This window comes from Mastacembelus armatus, chromosome 10 (genome assembly GCF_900324485.2).
Source record: "Mastacembelus armatus chromosome 10, fMasArm1.2, whole genome shotgun sequence".
In the NCBI taxonomy this organism is placed as follows: Eukaryota; Metazoa; Chordata; class Actinopteri; order Synbranchiformes; family Mastacembelidae; genus Mastacembelus; species Mastacembelus armatus.
Genome location: NC_046642.1, coordinates 14,329,351 through 14,346,648, shown reverse-complemented (window position 1 = coordinate 14,346,648; position 17,298 = coordinate 14,329,351). Strand labels below are relative to the sequence as shown.

Below are 17,298 nucleotides of genomic sequence, written 5' to 3'. Positions count from 1 at the left end.
CCTTAATAATCAAGTCCTAATTAAATTTCTCATTTTCGTATGTCACTAGATTCCGTTATTTCCACACACCAGCATACTCGTGTGATTATGGTACAAGGACAATGAAAAGCAATGATTGAATGCATTGTATATGGAAAACATAGATATATAGTGCAACTATACAAAACACGACCAACAAACCGAAGATACAAACTACAGTATAACGTATATAATAAAATGTTCATTAAAATCATTATTGAGCATGGTGAAGACCCTATTTTCCATCTGCTGTGATTAAAACTGATTCAATTTCTATTTCGTCGTCTTCTTTTTCTTCTTCTTCCTATCATTTCCAGTACTAGTATTGGCATTGTTTATTATAACCACTAGGAGGTGCTACCCCGCCAGAAATGCTAGGGTGACAGTCATAATTTCTATCAATAAAAAAGGATATATTTATTTTTAGTAACCCTCAACAGTAAAGGTAAGTGAAGAAAGTAGCCCAGGACCACGAAGAACTGAGTTATGAAACTAGATAGGCCAGAGCGTCCAATCCATATCATTTTCATCTATAAATATTTAGAACTGTGACTTCTATTTTGGTGAATGTTTGGTATCATAATCTTTTTACACCGTGATATTATGGGTTGTGTATATTTTGCACTTAGACACAAATAAAGAAGTGTCAATACTTGTCAAATTGTGTTCTGGCACACACAAATAAGTTGACTTCATTGTTTATTACAGGGACCTGTACAAATCAAGAATGTACTTCGGTCTCACAAGAGTTTTAAATTTAGATGTTGTATTAACATAATGGCACATGGAAGAGTGAGTGTAAAGTAACACCGAAATGTTCAGTTTGGAAAACACCATATTTATTCATGAGTTATACAAGATACGGTACATCATACAGTATATACAAAATCTCAACATTAAAATATCAAAAGAGATAATAATCCAAATATTTATCTTTCTTACTATATATACTTGCATCTTGCCTTTAAATAGCCCAGCTTCTGCAGACTGGCTCTAAGCTTCAAGTCAGTTATTAGGCGTTTCTTGTGACTGGTGATATTTATAAGTCGGGGTGTGAGTCAATGTGCCGAGCATGTGTAAGTTCCCTGTGTAAACAAATGCCTCTGCACCTGGATAGATAAGCAGTATGTGAAAGGACATTTATATATACAAGTAAACATGCATGTTACACCATATTAAGTCTCGCTAAAGTCTTTGGGGGACACACTGTAAATGCTTATGCAAACTTATTTTTTTCATTTTCATCCATTAAAATTTCCAAAATCATTTATTAATCTAAAAACGTTTATACTGTTATCTCAAAGATTTCAGTTTAGCTTTGATGTTTTGATGTAAACACACCCAGGAGTAAATACTTTAAAACTAATGGGCTACACAGTTAATGATGCAAACTTTCATTTCTAAAATCTGTTGGTGACAAAGACAATAAGAGTTCTTGGCATTATCAAGGGGATGCTCAAGATGCAGCTACATTTCTCAGTCCAGCAGTAATAACATGAGTGTCCCAGTGTTGAATACTGGCAGTATGTGTGCTTGTGCCCTCTCTGGGTTACTGGGGTTTCATACAGCTGTGTGGTATGCATTCAGCTTGTTCCTCCAGCTCAGGACATGGGGTGCCGGCATTGGCTGGTCGCAAAAGGATGTAACGTGTGCGGTGACGAACACCACCTCTGGAGCAGGGTCCCAGACATAAACCCCAAGATGACCAGAGGGACACTTCACAGTCCAGCGGTGTCACTGCGTTGACATGGGAGGGATGAGCTAAATATACAAGTCTTAAACAAAATCTGTTTATTTATTAACAATAAATGTTGCAAAATGTAAGTACATCCACATTCAATTTCCATTTCAAAGTTCAGTTTAACCTTTAGTTTAACGGAAACTGTACCATATCATCAACTATGACACTATACAAATCAGTATTATTATAACATTTGTTTTTATCAATTATTATTTCAATAATTTCAGTCGTCCTCTGGTTTAAATATTAAATTTCACCCCGGGTAAAATCTTTGAGGAGCACAGATATCGTGAGTCCTGTGGTCTTACCTGAGAAGCGCTGAGGACTGATAGAGTTAGGCAGAATATGATTGGACACTGAGGTCTGATGGTCAGGTGATCTGCTCTGCTGAGTGATCCTTATGCTGGCAATAGGTGGAAGCTCCTTTAAGCGTGGATAATAAAAGGAGTTGGCCGGGTGGTTCGGCATCTGAGATGTGATCTGAACAAGTCAGCAAAAAAGGAGTCAGGCATATTTTTTCAGGAGAGCCAGCAAATTGTCACGACGAGTTGAAATACACAATAGCTCACTTTAAAACACATGGAGGGAAATGATGGATGGTCTGTTATGTAAGAGAGTAATTTTTTACTCATATCACTTCAGGTCATGCACGAGGGCTGCCAAGCAATCATTTAAATGGAGATGAGTAAAAATGACATCCCATTCCCAATGCTGCTGCACATGCTGAGGGCTACCCGGCTTTGTCTTTCCATGAAATGAACGTACAAATGTGTAATCACTGAGTGAATATGCAAATAAAGACTGCTTAGAGGATGTTAGAGCTCACCTTTGTGATGTTTTCTTGGGGAAGGGTGGGGAAGTTGGGAGAGGAAAAAGTGAATCCACTGTCTGTCCCAGCATCATAGGGCTGGAGGTCAACGGTCACTTCCTGTTTCCATTGGCTGCCGTCACATAGGTTTAGGCCATTCACACCAACGAACCAATCAGGGCTGGGGATCACCTTCACCATCAGGGACAACTGGCAGTCAGAGACAGACAGATTGCATTTGACCAAAAAAAGAAATTTAGTTTATAGCTAAGATACTGTATAGAGAGAGCAATGAAAAAGCACAATTAAATATAAGAAATACACTAATGGTACATCAAATATGTTAGCATTGTTAATGTGAGGATGATAGTATGCTGCCATTAACATTTAGCTACTGCTTCACATAACATGAACATACACTCTGGTTACTTCCTTCCTTCATATACCCAAAAGCCCTTGCTCTGAGGCATGTATTTTATTTTTCTTTGCCCAAGTTAATTATGTTTGTGTTGTATGCGATTACTGCTGACGCAGCTTTCTTGTCTTTGTGTTATTCTGCCTCTTGTCTGTGGATATGTGTTACATAATATGAATGACATTATTAAAAGATATATAGCCAGGAAAGATAAATCCAGTTAGCTGGTCTTTCTATAGCAATGATATAATGCATTCACCAGCCTTACACAAATGTCAGCTCTCACCGCTAAATGCCTAAACTGAGCCCTTGCCCAAACACTGACCTAAATCTAACCTAACCTGAACCTTAAAACCAAGTCAGCTCTTTGAAATTTATGAGGACCAGCCAAAAAGTCCTCATTAAACTTCTAAATGCAGGATCTGGGGACTGCCTGTGTGCACATGTATGCACCCACTCAGTTTCCTGTGCAGGGTTATACTGTGTCTCCTGTGTGATGGATGTTTCCCGAGAGCCTGTGACTTCATACAGGATGTGGCCTGGGGGTTAGCACATGCTGAGAACGCCTCCACTCTCGCAGCCCAACACTTCAGGACCTGTACTGAGCTGCAGAGACTCAGGGTAGGATGGGTGGGCTTGGACAGCTTTGGATGGCCTGGTGTCAGACAAAGTACTGAAGGAACAGACATCAAACCCGTTCAGTAGGCGCTATGCACAGACCGTTCTAGACAGGAGGCAGGTAGTGATAGCATGACATATAGGGCCTGTTTCTTGCCTGTGACGCACAGGAAGAAACATAGGAACCAAATCAGAATCCACCACTGATCCTTTACTTCCATTCTTCTTCTCAGTCCCCCTCTGCTAACACCGCTCCCTCCCCTTGTCCTTTCAGCCTCCTCTGAAACACGTGTTTTCCGAGAAGTCATCCTGCTATATCAATCGGGCCATTCAGCAAGGATGTCTACTCAAAGGTATCCCTTGTCACTGGCTTGATCAGTCCAAGGTGGTTTGCGTTATTTAGGCCAGAAAGTAACTCAAAGCACTTATGATCCCTCTCACTTCTTCTCCATCACAGAAAATCTTCCGCAAAGCCTTGGTGAAAATGAATTGTCTAAGAAAACATGCAAACCAGTCTGGTAGCACAAGCACTTTAATGCTTAGTTGTTGCTGATCTTTCAAAATATGAAATATGGGTCATAGATGGTATTTATTTGCTGTTTTCTGTTTTGAATTACCCATTTAACAACAATTGGAGGAGGCTCATAACAATGGAGATAGGAATTCTATGGGTCTGGGATTTTTGGGGTATTGTGACTGAATGGTTTAGATTGTGTGCAAGAGAAAAAGACAGTGCAAAAGAGAGGGGCAGACTGAAAAACTGTTTTAGTAGGAAATGAATTCAATACGTTCAGTCTCTCATTGTCATGTTTTAACATAAAATCGTGTTTTTGCTTTTTTTATTTTTCTGTTCTGGTCTGAAAACAAATGACCCATTTAAAAGAAACAAACAGACATTACGTACCTCGACAAGGCGTTAGGCCGATATCCATGACAAGTACTTACAAAAGATATCCTTTGACAAATAATTTTAAAGGCCCTCAGGTTCAGGCAGTGGAATAACTAATAAATAAATGTAGGTCACCAGACTTTCAGGCAGGCACACACCTATTTCTAAAATGCCAGTAAATGTCTGCCCTTCCTCGTCACCTCTTTCCCTCTTATTCATCGGCTATATACGCCTTACACATAGGGGGAATGCTTTATTTCTAGGGTTAACCCTGAATAGTACAACACATACCTTTCTTGATGTTGCCATGCCTCATTCCTATCTCAAATCCCTTGTCTTTGTTTAATCCCTGGCCCCATATTTAGCCACCCCCCCAAAAAAAAGAGACTAACCATGACCTCTGCTCCCAAACTCAGCAGTGATACCCTGTAGTCCAGAGATGAGCACAACTGTACCCAAGGTAGACATTGACCCTGCAGCTCCACAGCAGTTCACATCTATCAGCCCGTTTATTTAAGCATGAAAATGGGTCAATAGTTTAAGTCAATAGTCAGCAGTGACTTTAGTGCAACATTCTGTGCTTCCTGGATAATATTGCCTTGCAGAGTTGCAGCAGAGGATTAATAATACAATGACAATAAAAAAATGCTGGGGGAAAAAAAACACTTGATTTATTAAACCCACACTGCTGAAGCCCCATATTTACTTCAGCTGAAGCAATTATACAGTTTTTCACACAGAGGAGCCAGCAATTGGTTAGAATTAATTTAGCACAGAAATACTAGATACAGGGATTAACAGCTGGCTAAACTCTACTCAGCTAACTCAGTTAACGGGGCCGCAATACTCCTAATTAACACATTATTTAAAGTTTGTAACCAATTGAGTTGCCATTTTTCAGGTGATACAACAAGTAATGAGGAAGTGACTGCACCAAGCCAAGAAAAAGTTCACAACATGGCAACCTGTAATTTTTACTTTGGTTTATAGAGATTAAAACAACACTGATAATGATAATTAGTGAGCTTTAGAGGACCAGGTAGGCAGACAGAGCCAGGCTAACTGTTTCCCCTGTTTGTAGTCTTTACCTTAATCAAAGCTAACTGGCTCCTGGCACCAACTGCATATATTAGCTTCAATATTCTCATGTAATTCTCAGCCAAAATAAAAGTATGCATATTCCCCAAATTGTCAAACTAGTCCTTTAACTTTGACTGAATTCATCCTGAGCTGACACAGCTCTGAGGGGCAGCCAGCAGACAGAGTGCAGACAACGCAGGATAAATGTGGGCGTTTGTGGCTGCTGGGCTTCAGCACTTGGGCTAAACATAGTCTGATTGGATAGTGGAAAGACGTGATGATGTGTTTGGTCACAGTGGATGGACGACATTATGGGGAGGCTTGAGTCACCGAATGACTGAATAGTTTTAGCCAAACAGATGGACTGTGTGATTTATTGTGTCTGAGTGTGTCTGTGCTTTTATGAATGAGTATTTGCTTCCACTTAAGTTTTATTTGTGCCTACCAGCGAGGTCCGGGGCTGCACGATCAACTCTGTGGAGCTGTGGCCGATGCCATTAGGGATACCAGCTGTTCGGTACATGGCGCCGACCACGCGTTTCTTCCTGGCCTCCTTGGCTGCTTTCATCAGCTCCACCGTCACCCCGAGCTCAGCAAAGTTCTGCACCCCTGCACTGGCTGGAGCACCCTCCTCCCACAGTCGAAAATGTCGATTATGGCTGACCGCTAAAGGGGAAGAAAGAAACACAAGAAAGAGGAGAAGAGGCATAAGATGTTTATTCACTGGAATGCATATCAATGTCAGTGAAGTACCACAGAGCCTGAGCCAGACGGTGAGATCATTTCCACCATGGAGACTGTATGTATTTCTATGGCTGCCTCCTACTCCCTGCACTTATACAGATAATTGAAGAAGAGAAATTGCCCACATGCATGTCGTTGGCATTATTGCGCAGTCAGGCTGTAGTAACATCTTTTCTCCATCTATCACAGACAAAACCACAGGGCTGCCAGGAGATAGGTCTCAGAGTTGGCAGCCAGATGGTGGATTTAAAAAAAAATTTATTTTTTTTTTTAAACCTTTCTTGATACTTTTTCTTTCCCTTTGGGCCAACAAAGCCATTTGCTTCACATTCTCATATTTAGTTCTGGTTATCTATGAAATCTGTTTAGAATTAAGAGCCAGATTTAGGTTAAACTGTTTGTACCGCAGGTTCTGGAGCTCCGTATTGAAAGCCGCAGAGCCACTTTCATGGGCCGGTGGTTTGGAGGGCAGAGTAAGGTTAGCCAGAGACATGCTCGCAAATGCTCTGATGATTCTTCCTTACCTCACTTTGCAGAGCTGCATACAGAGAAACATACACAGCATTCTTGATATATGTAATAACATACACACACACACACACACACCACACCAGACCAAGTCACACACGTAACCTGTGCTGCACACTTCACACACTATCTTGTTTCGCCCCAAACTGCCATTACTTATGCGCTTAATTGCATTTCCACCCTAACAAATTTCCCACAAGCATTAAGACTTTGAAACTTGATAACACATTTAAGCCCCATCAGGATGTTAAAGGCCACTTCCGTTCTTCCTGAATTGGTTGTGTTTTTTTCCTTGGCCATGACAAACTCCATTCCCTCTTCTCTTTGGCACCATCCTTGGTCCCTTGCCCCCCTGGTCTCCACAATAAACAGAAAACCATTGCAGGGCCCCGTACCCCCTTGGCAGGTTGTGACAAACTCCATACCCAGCATACATTTTGTCCCTAGCTATCAGTCCAATGAGGCCCCTGTGTTTTTCTTCACTTTTGTCAAAGCCAGGGCCAATTACCCACAAGCATTAAAATAAATTGCGGATGTGTCAGAATGTCTGGGGCTTGTCTCTTTATGGAAGCAGGGCATCATCCTCCGACAAGGAGCATCAGGGCTGGAAACCAGACAAAGCCACAGCCACCACAGACAGCAATGCGCAAGAGCAGTCAAACACACACACACACACACATACTCTGCCATCCATCCTGTGCACTAAGGGTTGAAAATAAAAGCAAAACCGGGGGTTCTGAATTGTTACTTTTCCTTCTCTTCCTCCTGGCTGTGAGGTAAGTGGTCTGACCCCACCGCACCCCCAACTATCATCACCCACCTTCACCAATCCTGAAACTGCCACTCCAATCTTTACCGCCAACACTGTGGTAAACCAGAGGAAATGTGGGAAGTAGCACAGGACTGAGTTGAAAAAACAGAGAAATATTAAAGATACCACTAGACAGAAGTTGGAAAAATAGAAAACCCCATCTGGTAGCATTTAGACCGCCTTTCTTATTGCACTCTGCTTCTTGCTGCTTTGCTCCTTAACATCTCTTACCCCAATAGACCTTGGACACATGCAGGGAACAAAAAAAAAAAAAATCTATTCTCAGGTGAAGCAGAGGTTGAGTCAGTGTCCCCTGCTAGACCAGCAGGCTCCTTTATATCACTGTGGTAGCTATCCCTGGCCTTTCGTTGGCGGCTAACACACAAGTGCTGGAGGTCAAATAATCCCCACTGCCAACTGATGTTCTCAGTCTGAAATTATAAATCAATGGATTTTCAGGGACCCACAAGTTGAGTTTCTAATAACTAGTTTCTTTGTCCTTAGCAGTCTGTCTCACCTATTAGCTTGGACCACTGTGCAGGGGGCCGGAAGAGTGGATACTGCTTGGGGAAGGCCTGTGGGCTCCAGTGCCCAGTAAAGACCAGGATGTAAGAAGCAGGGCCCTTGGCTGTGCATTCTGTCCTGTTGAGTGGCCGCAGAGGCCCAGCAAAAGCGAGGCAAAGCTTCAGAAGTACAACGAGCAGCTGCTGCAGCCAACCACAGGTCAGGTGTTCTGATGACATCATCTGAAAGACATGGAGAAATAAAAAGTGGTTTTGCAAATATGGCAGAGATGTCTGTATTAGGTTCCCTGATGACTATAAACGATAAAAAAAATACTGCTCCCACCTGTCAGTTTTCATGAGTACCACAAAATGTGTAGCAGTTTTAAAATCTAGAGCTGATGAGCAAGTCTCTAAGAAGTACTCAGGTATGCAGTCTCTGTGAGAGCAAATGAAAAGGTCTTAACATGAACATTTAGGAAACCAAACCCAGACAATCCTGGAAAACCAGTGTAAGAATGAAAACTCCACGCCTCTGCCTGCATATCACAACAAATCCATTTTATCTAAGAACAAAGCTCATTGGACCCACTGACCCTAAAGCCTTTGATTAAAAAAAAAAATAGTCCGCCTATTCTGCTGGGCCAAGTGTGTGTTGGTCCAGAGCCAATCTGTGGCTACACAGCAAAGCGGTTAACATCCATTGCTGTCACGATAATGTCTGCCAGAGAAGCTGTCCTAGAATAAAGCAACATGGCATCTCTGAGGCTGTCGTGTCTGCTCCTCTGTTCTACTGACCTCACTGACTGACCATCCACTGACCACTGGCTGCTGAGTCAGACTCACACTCTTATTAGGAGAAGTAAAGAGAAGAGGCCGACACGTAAATGTGTAAGGCTGAAGAAAGAAAAAGAAAGGAGCCGCTTGTGTTTCTATTTCTAGTGGGTCTGAATTAAGACATTGTTGTTACTAGGGGTGTTTGGGGGTTTTATTTTATTTTATTTTTTTTACAATGCTCCAAATCAGTCTTGCTTGTTGTCAGCCTCCTGCACCAGTCCTCTCTGCACTCCTTTCCTCCAAGCAAAACATCACATCCTCATCCAATCCTTTCTACTCTGCTTCTATGTCCAATTCTGATGGTGGCAAAAGTGAAATGATTTCATTAGCAACTGATTTTACGTTAGCAGTTTATGACTTGACGACAGATACATTTTTTTGTGTGTTTATTATGTTACAGAAATGAAGAGCGTTGTTTTGTAGCTGCAGCCTTGCATGGCATTTCTATGGGTTACTATACTATAACTAAACCTCCAAGCAGCTGCAGAATGCAGACAGTTAAATTTGGGTCAGCCAGAGCACAAACACACACGTACCCACATGCAATGTCAACGCATTAAACACTCATGTACTGTTACACATTGTCCCTGAAGTCTATTTCCAGAGGTCAGATAGTATTACTCTGCCAATATGGAACTGCAAAGCTCCAACTCTGACATTTTTTTGACAATAGGTTTAAATGTTGTGTTTTAAAAATGTATATTAAACACTGCACAGTTTAATAGCCAGTCATAAAAGTACCTTGAGCATGGAGACGCACAGAGCCGAACGTTGATCTCACTACTCAGTCATTTGATCATCTCACTGGCTGCAACTGTGCTGCTCTGCAGGAGGCAGGTAAAGCTCCAGCCTGAGATGCTTAAATGTGCAACCAGTTCCAAAAAGTATTTTTTTCTCTTGGAAAAATGACATTTTAATGTTATTTTCAGACTGATCATATGAAGTTTTTGACGCCTGTGGTTGAGCACTGTTGGCTCAGGTTAATGGAAGTTCAGCACATACTTTTTTTTTTTTACATTAGTGTGCGATCTCAACTGCTTCTGTTCTGGCAGTACTTTTCAAACCTAAAACTCAGTCCTGTCAAAAGGCACTTGCCCAGATTTAGCTGTTTTCATGTCTCTTCCAAGCAAGATGTACTGATTTACTGTTACATTTTTTTCTAAAATTATTCTTCGACACTCATGTAAGGCCAGTCTTTCAGGCTTGTAGTGGTTGTCATGTGGTCTCTGTGGCTATAACCATTAATAGAATGACCCTATTTCTACACTGAGGCCATAGTTCAGTAGATCCTTCGACCTTACTTCTGAACTTTTCATACTGACACTGTAACACACTAAAGACAGACTTTTTTTTAAAATTTCCTCCACAGAAATTTATCAGTCAATACACAGAAAAACCTAATAATCACAGGCCTTATATTTATTGACGCTTGCAGAGGCACACACTTATTTTCAGTTGATGTGAAGTTTACACTCTTTAGGTCTACATGCACACACGGCATAGACCTGCTCTGACCAGGCGATGTAGACGCACAGACAGACAGACAGACAGACAGAGGGTTTTCTGTCAAGCGCAACACACAATAAAACGAGGGGATGTGGCGCGCAGCCAAACATAGCGGCTGCTTCTCTGTGTAATTAGAGCAGCCTCATGCAGAGATAATGCACATTCATCTCGGCCTATATACACAAGCATGCAGGTATGCGAACAAAACCACAGATTTGTAAAACCATGGGAAGTATGTTCGCTTTTAACAAGGAGATGGTGAGGAGGTAATTAGCTGTTTTCTCAAAGATATTCTCAAAAATCTTATGTCGGGGGCAGTGATGTTTTGGGAATTTGTGCTGAGAAATGCGATGCCTTGAATGACCTTTTTTTTTTTTTTTACACACTGTATATACATGCAAACAGAAAGTCACACTCGGTCAGAGATGTGTCACAACAGGAGTTCAGAAACATGACTGTTTCTCATGTAGGAGGATCAGGACCATTGTGAGGCAGCAGCTCAGTGAGAAGATGCTGATTTGCCTGAACAATTTAATTAAACTAAAGCCATGTTTCCAAAATAAGGACCAGACATGATGGACAGTGCATGAACATGCATGTGCACTGTGTACTCCACTTAATGAGGCAGAGCAACTGCTGGTGCAAACACATGAAAAAAAAAAATCACTATGTTGTTGTTGAGGGATAAACAAAAAAACTTCTTTTGCAAACGCCACCAAAAAAATATATTTGCACAAGCACAAAAATGGTATATGTTTAACTGTAGAAAATGAAGCAACAATTCTATGGTACTTTAATTAATATGAGTTAGTTAGCTATATAAAATATAAAATATAAACTATGACGTGCTGTTATAGTGTAAACCACAAAACGTCTACACCAATTTCACCTTCAACTGCTGCAACAATAATGCTGCTTAAATGTTTTTGCATCAGTCATAATAATCCCATAACTGCTCCACAGAACTAGTAACTTTTACTTCATGCATATCTTGATGATGGTAATCCTTTAATACAACCTCCCTACAATATTTTGTTTTTACTCAACCAACTTTTTGAATGCACAACAGTATTCATGCACTGTTGTTACTTCAACTTAAGTGAAGGACAACAATTAATGCATATTTACTCAAAAATACATCATCCCCCGAAAAACAAATAAGCATAGTGGACCTTAAGAAAGCTGCCTTCACACTTTCTGACTCTCTCTGTGCCTAGAATGAATGGAGGCTCAGTGTGTGTGTGTGTGTGTGTGTGTGTCCTACCTGCATTAGCTCAGTCAGTGACAGGGAGAAGCTGCAGCAGAAACACAGAGAGGACACAGATATGCTCTCTTTTCTCTCTCCTGTCTGGTGCAGCCTTATCAGCCTTTATCCCTCTATTCTCTGTCTTAATCTCTATTTCCAAATTTCTCTCCTCCTCCCGTCTCTCTCTCATTGTATCTCATATTACCCTCCACTCTCTTCTCTCACTCCCTCACGCTTTCTCCTCCCCCACCTCGTCTTTTCTCCCCCTACCTCTCCTTGTATGGAAAGGCAGTTAAGGGCCTTACCCCTCTCCTCCACTGCCCTTCTCTCCCTCTATCTTTCTCTGTCAGTAACAGTGGAAACTCAGCAACCTCATTACTGACAAGGCAATCAACATCACATTCTTCTCTCTTTTAACATGCACCACTCAGCATTGTGTGTTTTCTTACCCCTGTTGTTCAGAGCTCACTGTCAGAGTGGAGAGGTGCAGAGTTTCTGGAATGATGGCCAAAGATAAAATAAAAAGATAAATGAGGAATAGAGGCATCATGCACAGACATGCAAATTGGAGAACAGACGAGAAGAGCTGAGACTGAATCCCTTTTTTTTTCATCTACTGATTGAACATTTCAGAGAATCAAAAGGTTTTAAATGGTTCCCGTTTTTTTTGTTTTTTTTTTTTTCTTCCCTTTGACATAGTTGCCTGTCCTGTGGCAGATCCAGCTGTGATCTGAGACCAGGAACCACTTCGCCTCTAGTCAAGAGTGTACAAATGTGTGTGTGTCTATCAGAAAACGTGTGGCCACCGGCTCCCACAGCTGGTACACACATGGGCAGCCAGGGAGGTTTCTGTAACAGGGCACCACTCACTTATCAACGTGTCAAGGCTAGGACTAAATGAAGCTGTGTGTGCTTGTGAAAAGAAAAGTGTAAAACCTCTATAGCAACTTTTGTTACTTTCCTGATTACTAACTGGGGCAAGAAATCACACACATTTCATCAATCTGCTTCATATACACACACGTATACACTAATCAGGGATTTAATGTGGAGTAGGCACAATGAATCTGCCCTATCAACAAAACCTGGTTGACGTCAGCCAGACCCTAAAGACAACTCCGCAACCGTAGACCTTTAAAAAACCTGAGACATGTCACTTGCATGACTCACTTATGAAACTTCCATGAATGAGTAGAGGCAGACAGAGGACAAGTGAGGTTAGATCTGGATCAAGTAACAATTTGGAATTTGTGTCCTGTGGTCATAAAAAAAAAAAATTAAAAAAAAACTAATATGCCCTCTCTCCATCTGTTTCTTCTTTGTTCCCTCAGCTTTCTCTCAAAAACAACTACTCTTTTCTGTATCTACTTCTATCTGTTTCTCCACGTATCTATTTATCGCTCTGTCTGACTCTGCAGTTGAAAGTAGGTTATGGAAAAAAACCCTAAAAGCCCAGGCTCCCGTACCGCTGCCCGCTGATTAATGACAGTGAGCTCACCATCCAGGTTTATTCCCATTAAAATGAAACGACACTGAAACATTGTCAAATACGCGTGTGTGTGTGTGTTTGTGAGACAAAACATCATTCAAAACGTAAACTCCATCTAGCACACGCGCCAGTGGATATTTAGACCCACATGTGGGCCTGCAAACCCATGCACAGCACCCCCCCCACACACACACGCACACACAAAAAACAGCATTAGGGCACCAGAGACAGCAGCAGAGTGACCGCAGGTTGCCTGACTGACGCACATCTCCAAGATAGCTGAAAGTTTTCTTCCTGTCAATCATGTGCTCACGTCAGTGCTGAAAAGGCCAAAAGCGAGAAGCAGTGAGCGGAAAACCATGAGCTGATCACAGTGTTGGGCCAGGGCCATACTAGCTCTGGTGTCTCAGCTTCACTGAGCTAGACCCCTAAGTAAGAAAGAAAGAAAGAAAGAAAGAAAGAAAGAAAGAAAGAAAGAAAGACAAAGAAAGAAAGACTGAAAGACAAAAAGAAAGACAAAGAAAGACAGAAAGACAGAAAGACAAAGAAAGACAGAAAGACAGAAAGACAGAAAGACAGAAAGAAAGAAAGAAAGAAAGAAAGAAAGAAAGAAAGAAAGACTGAAAGACAAAAAGAAAGACAAAGAAAGAGAAAGACAGAAAGAAAGAAAGAAAGAAAGACAAAGAAAGAAAGAAAGAAAGAAAGAAAGAAAGAAAGAAAGAAAGAAAGACAGAAAGAAAGACAGAAAGAAAGACAGAAAGAAAGAAAGAAAGAAAGAAAGAAAGAAAGAAAGAAAGAAAGAAAGAAAGAAAGAAAGACAAAAAGAAAGACAAAGAAAGACAGAAAGACAGAAAGAAAGAAAGACAAAAAGAAAGACAAAGAAAGACAGAAAGAAAGAAAGAAAGAAAGAAAGAAAGAAAGAAAGAAAGAAAGAAAGAAAGAAAGAAAGAAAGAAAGAAAGAAAGAAAGAAAGAAAGAAAGAAAGAAAGAAAGAAAGAAAGAAAGAAAGAAAGAAAGAAAGAAAGACAGAAAGACAGAAAGACAGAAAGAAAGAAAGTAATAACAGCATTAAGAACAAATGGACAATAGTGATTGTGCATTATGTTCCATAAATATACAGTCATTTTAGTAATATGTGACTGGCTGTTGGCTTTTCAGAAGAAAAGGATGGTATCCTCTCTTTTTCTTACTCAAAACAAATCTCATGCAAAAACCCAAATCTACAATGCACCATTTGTATAATGGAAAGACTTCAATCTTTTAAACCAAGTCAACAGATACTTTTCAGTAAAGGTCAAATCATTTACTATAACAGCTGAATAAACCACTTTTTAACATGGAATAGGAATAACTGATGTATTTAGTGGGTTTATCTTCAGCTGTGAATTAATAAACATTTGGTCCCCAAGTGCAGGACAGCAAACAGTGTAGAGGATGACTCAATATAAACTACAATACCCATAATATTAATTACAACACAGGAACATGTCAGCGAAGGAATGTGTTTTCAACAGTTTTTGGCGAACAATGGTTTTGACTGCATATGCAATCTGAACCACTTGATTGACTATTTTCATGGGCTTTCTGGACAATAAGTACAATACAGAATATGTCCAGAATAAGCGCTGGTGAAATAAAAGATGCACTCCAGTATCTTTTAAAATGGAAAACAAAGCTGGTGAAGTCGGAACGTGATGCAATGTCTGAGTCATTCGGCGGCTGGAATAATATTTAATCATTCCAAAAACAAATACCGAACAAACCGAAGACAAATATTTATCCACTCAGATTTGGGGTTGATAGTACGATCCCTCCAAGTGGGATAGTCCATCTGTCTGCAGACTAATTCATCAGCCAGACATGTATGCACAAGCATGAGTATATGCTCTCTCTCTCTCTCTCTCTCTCTCTCTCTCTCTCTCACACACACACACACACACACACACACACACACACACACACCCTGATCTGTCAAACCGATCTTTGATCCCACCAAGACACAAAACAGTTTTATTTTGTTGATGTTGTCATCTCTGGACCACAGTTAAATGATCTTACATGACCTCTGACCCACAGTGAGCGGTTTTCTTCTTTTTCGTGACTTGTGACTCGTGAGGTTACCTAAGCAGGATGACACATTTCACAGAGCGGCTTACTTGAAGGCACTAACCTAACAGCGTTAACACCAACATCATCATGTCACCAGTTGGTGTTCCCACCCCTGCTGAAATTTGTGAGGTTTTCAAGCCGTCCTGCTACTCCTCATCCTTTTGAACTACACAAACAAATAAAAAGATCCCAGCACGGGACTTACATGGGCAAGGTATGACACTGGTAGAGGTGGATGATGCTCCACTGCACTTCGTTGCACATTCCTGAGAGGGAATTTTAATAAATCTAGTGCAGTCATGAGGGCAGATCTATGTTTTTTTTTTGCTACTACTTTAGACATTACATTACCAGTCAGAAAAGTAATGACATTTCACTCAGCCTCAGACATATACGCTGTTAGTGCCATCCGACTGGTGTAATGGTTACCATTGAACCTGCAAAACATCAGCATGTTAGCACAGTGAACTAATGCTAGCATTTAATTAGAAATTTGAGAGCCACTAGTATGTTTGCAGATTTTGTCTTTTAAGGATGGTCACAAGTGCAAAGTTGCAAGTTGCATTATGGTTAATGCAGACCCAAGTCAAGGAACATGATTAATTTTGCTACTTTTTTGATTGTCAATGAGTCCAACACAGAAGAGCGAAATGCCAAATCAGTGCGATACTTTTTTTATTTGTCCAGGATACTAACAAACAAACACGATCCATCTTGAAGGACTACATGGCACCCTGACACGTGAGGGTGTCAGCCTAGGGCCAGCAGGCTCCTAAAAGGTATCACTAGTAAGTGGACCCCAACTTTCAGTCACTTCTCTTGACTTATTTGAAGAGCAGGCTCCTGGTTATGCGCATGTGGTAGCAATTTTAAAGCTGCTGATCACCCACTCTGCCCTGTGGATTTACACAAAGTCCCCACCTAGTCTGCCCACCAATAAATCTGTGCCCATTCTGGAACTGCCCAATGCCTCCTTGCCATATAAAAGAACTGGCAAACTGGTAGTAAATAATTTTATTTATGGGAAAAAGATCTGTAAAACACAGCCTCATATCCTCAAGCAGCTAATCTGTGGGACAACATGCTGGCTTTAAGTGTTGCCATCTCACTGACCACTTTAATCAAGCTCAGAAACATTTCTGAATGAAATGACCAAAGGTAGATTCCTGGGATTCAGTACACAAAATATCTTCACCATCTGATGAGAAATACTTATTTAGAACGTAAAAGAAACAATGCAGCAAATCTATGATTTTTAAGATTTTATTAAAATACGGTGTGGAGTTTACCATCGGAAGTTACCATCACAAACATGATTGTTTCTAATAAAAAAGTAAACAAAAACAAAAATAAAGCTTAAGAGCCTAGTTACAGGAGTTTTTTTTTCTTGCAGTCTGGTGAGAGAAAAAAAAAAAAAAAAAAAAAAAAATCAATTCACAAAGAGCGAGTGGAAAAAAAAAAAAAAAACATGTTCACATGTTGTAAAAATACATTTCCCAATTTTAACATCACACAGTCACTTTCAAACATTCATTCATTCATTCCTTGTTAGATGGTTAGATGTCAGTGCCAAAAGAAAGAAAAACAGAAAAAAGTTCAGACCTGTGCACAAATTGGAGATGGGTGAGATGGGGTAAGGGCCATTTCCCACAACGAAGGAGGCTGTTCTAAATTGTGAGGGCAGAAAAACTTGGGACAAAGGACACAAGACAGAGGGCGACTGCTGGAGGATATGTGTGCATTTGAACCCTGAGAGAGAGAGAGAGAGTGACAGATTCTCACTGAAATTCTTTTTTTTTTCCTTTTTTTTTTTTTTTTTTTTGACAGACCACAAGTGTCCGCTATGCCCACCCCCTTCCCAGCCCCACTCAGCTCTGACAGCATGAGAACAATGCTTTGAGAGCCCCAGACTGGTGGTGGTGGGGCATTCTCACACCCAAGAGTGAAGTATCAGTT

General features: G+C 40.8%; 1 protein-coding gene across 1 annotated transcript; it reads right to left on the bottom strand.

The window, feature by feature from the left end:
- Window positions 1-975: 975 nt before the first annotated feature.
- On the bottom strand, window positions 976-11,920 carry spon2a (spondin 2a, extracellular matrix protein). The gene is made up of 6 exons (XM_026330570.1): window positions 11,763-11,920; window positions 8,170-8,398; window positions 6,015-6,235; window positions 2,586-2,777; window positions 2,068-2,239; window positions 976-1,755 (listed from the first exon to the last, which is right to left on the bottom strand). Exons 1-6 carry the CDS (start codon window positions 11,766-11,768, stop codon window positions 1,568-1,570), a joined length of 1,008 nt encoding a protein of 335 aa, XP_026186355.1. The 5' UTR covers window positions 11,769-11,920; the 3' UTR covers window positions 976-1,567.
- Between the last annotated feature and the right edge of the window lie 5,378 nt (window positions 11,921-17,298).

What these genes read in the sequence shown, in the direction of transcription:
- spon2a (XM_026330570.1), bottom strand. An exon ending in TGCAGCCCCGGACCTCGCTG is followed by an intron (nt 2,778 to 6,014) that starts GTAGGCACAAAT and finishes TCTGACTGCCAG; the next exon opens with TTGTCCCTGATGGTGAAGGT. An exon ending in CAGTCCTCAGCGCTTCTCAG is followed by an intron (nt 1,756 to 2,067) that starts GTAAGACCACAG and finishes ATGTCAACGCAG; the next exon opens with TGACACCGCTGGACTGTGAA.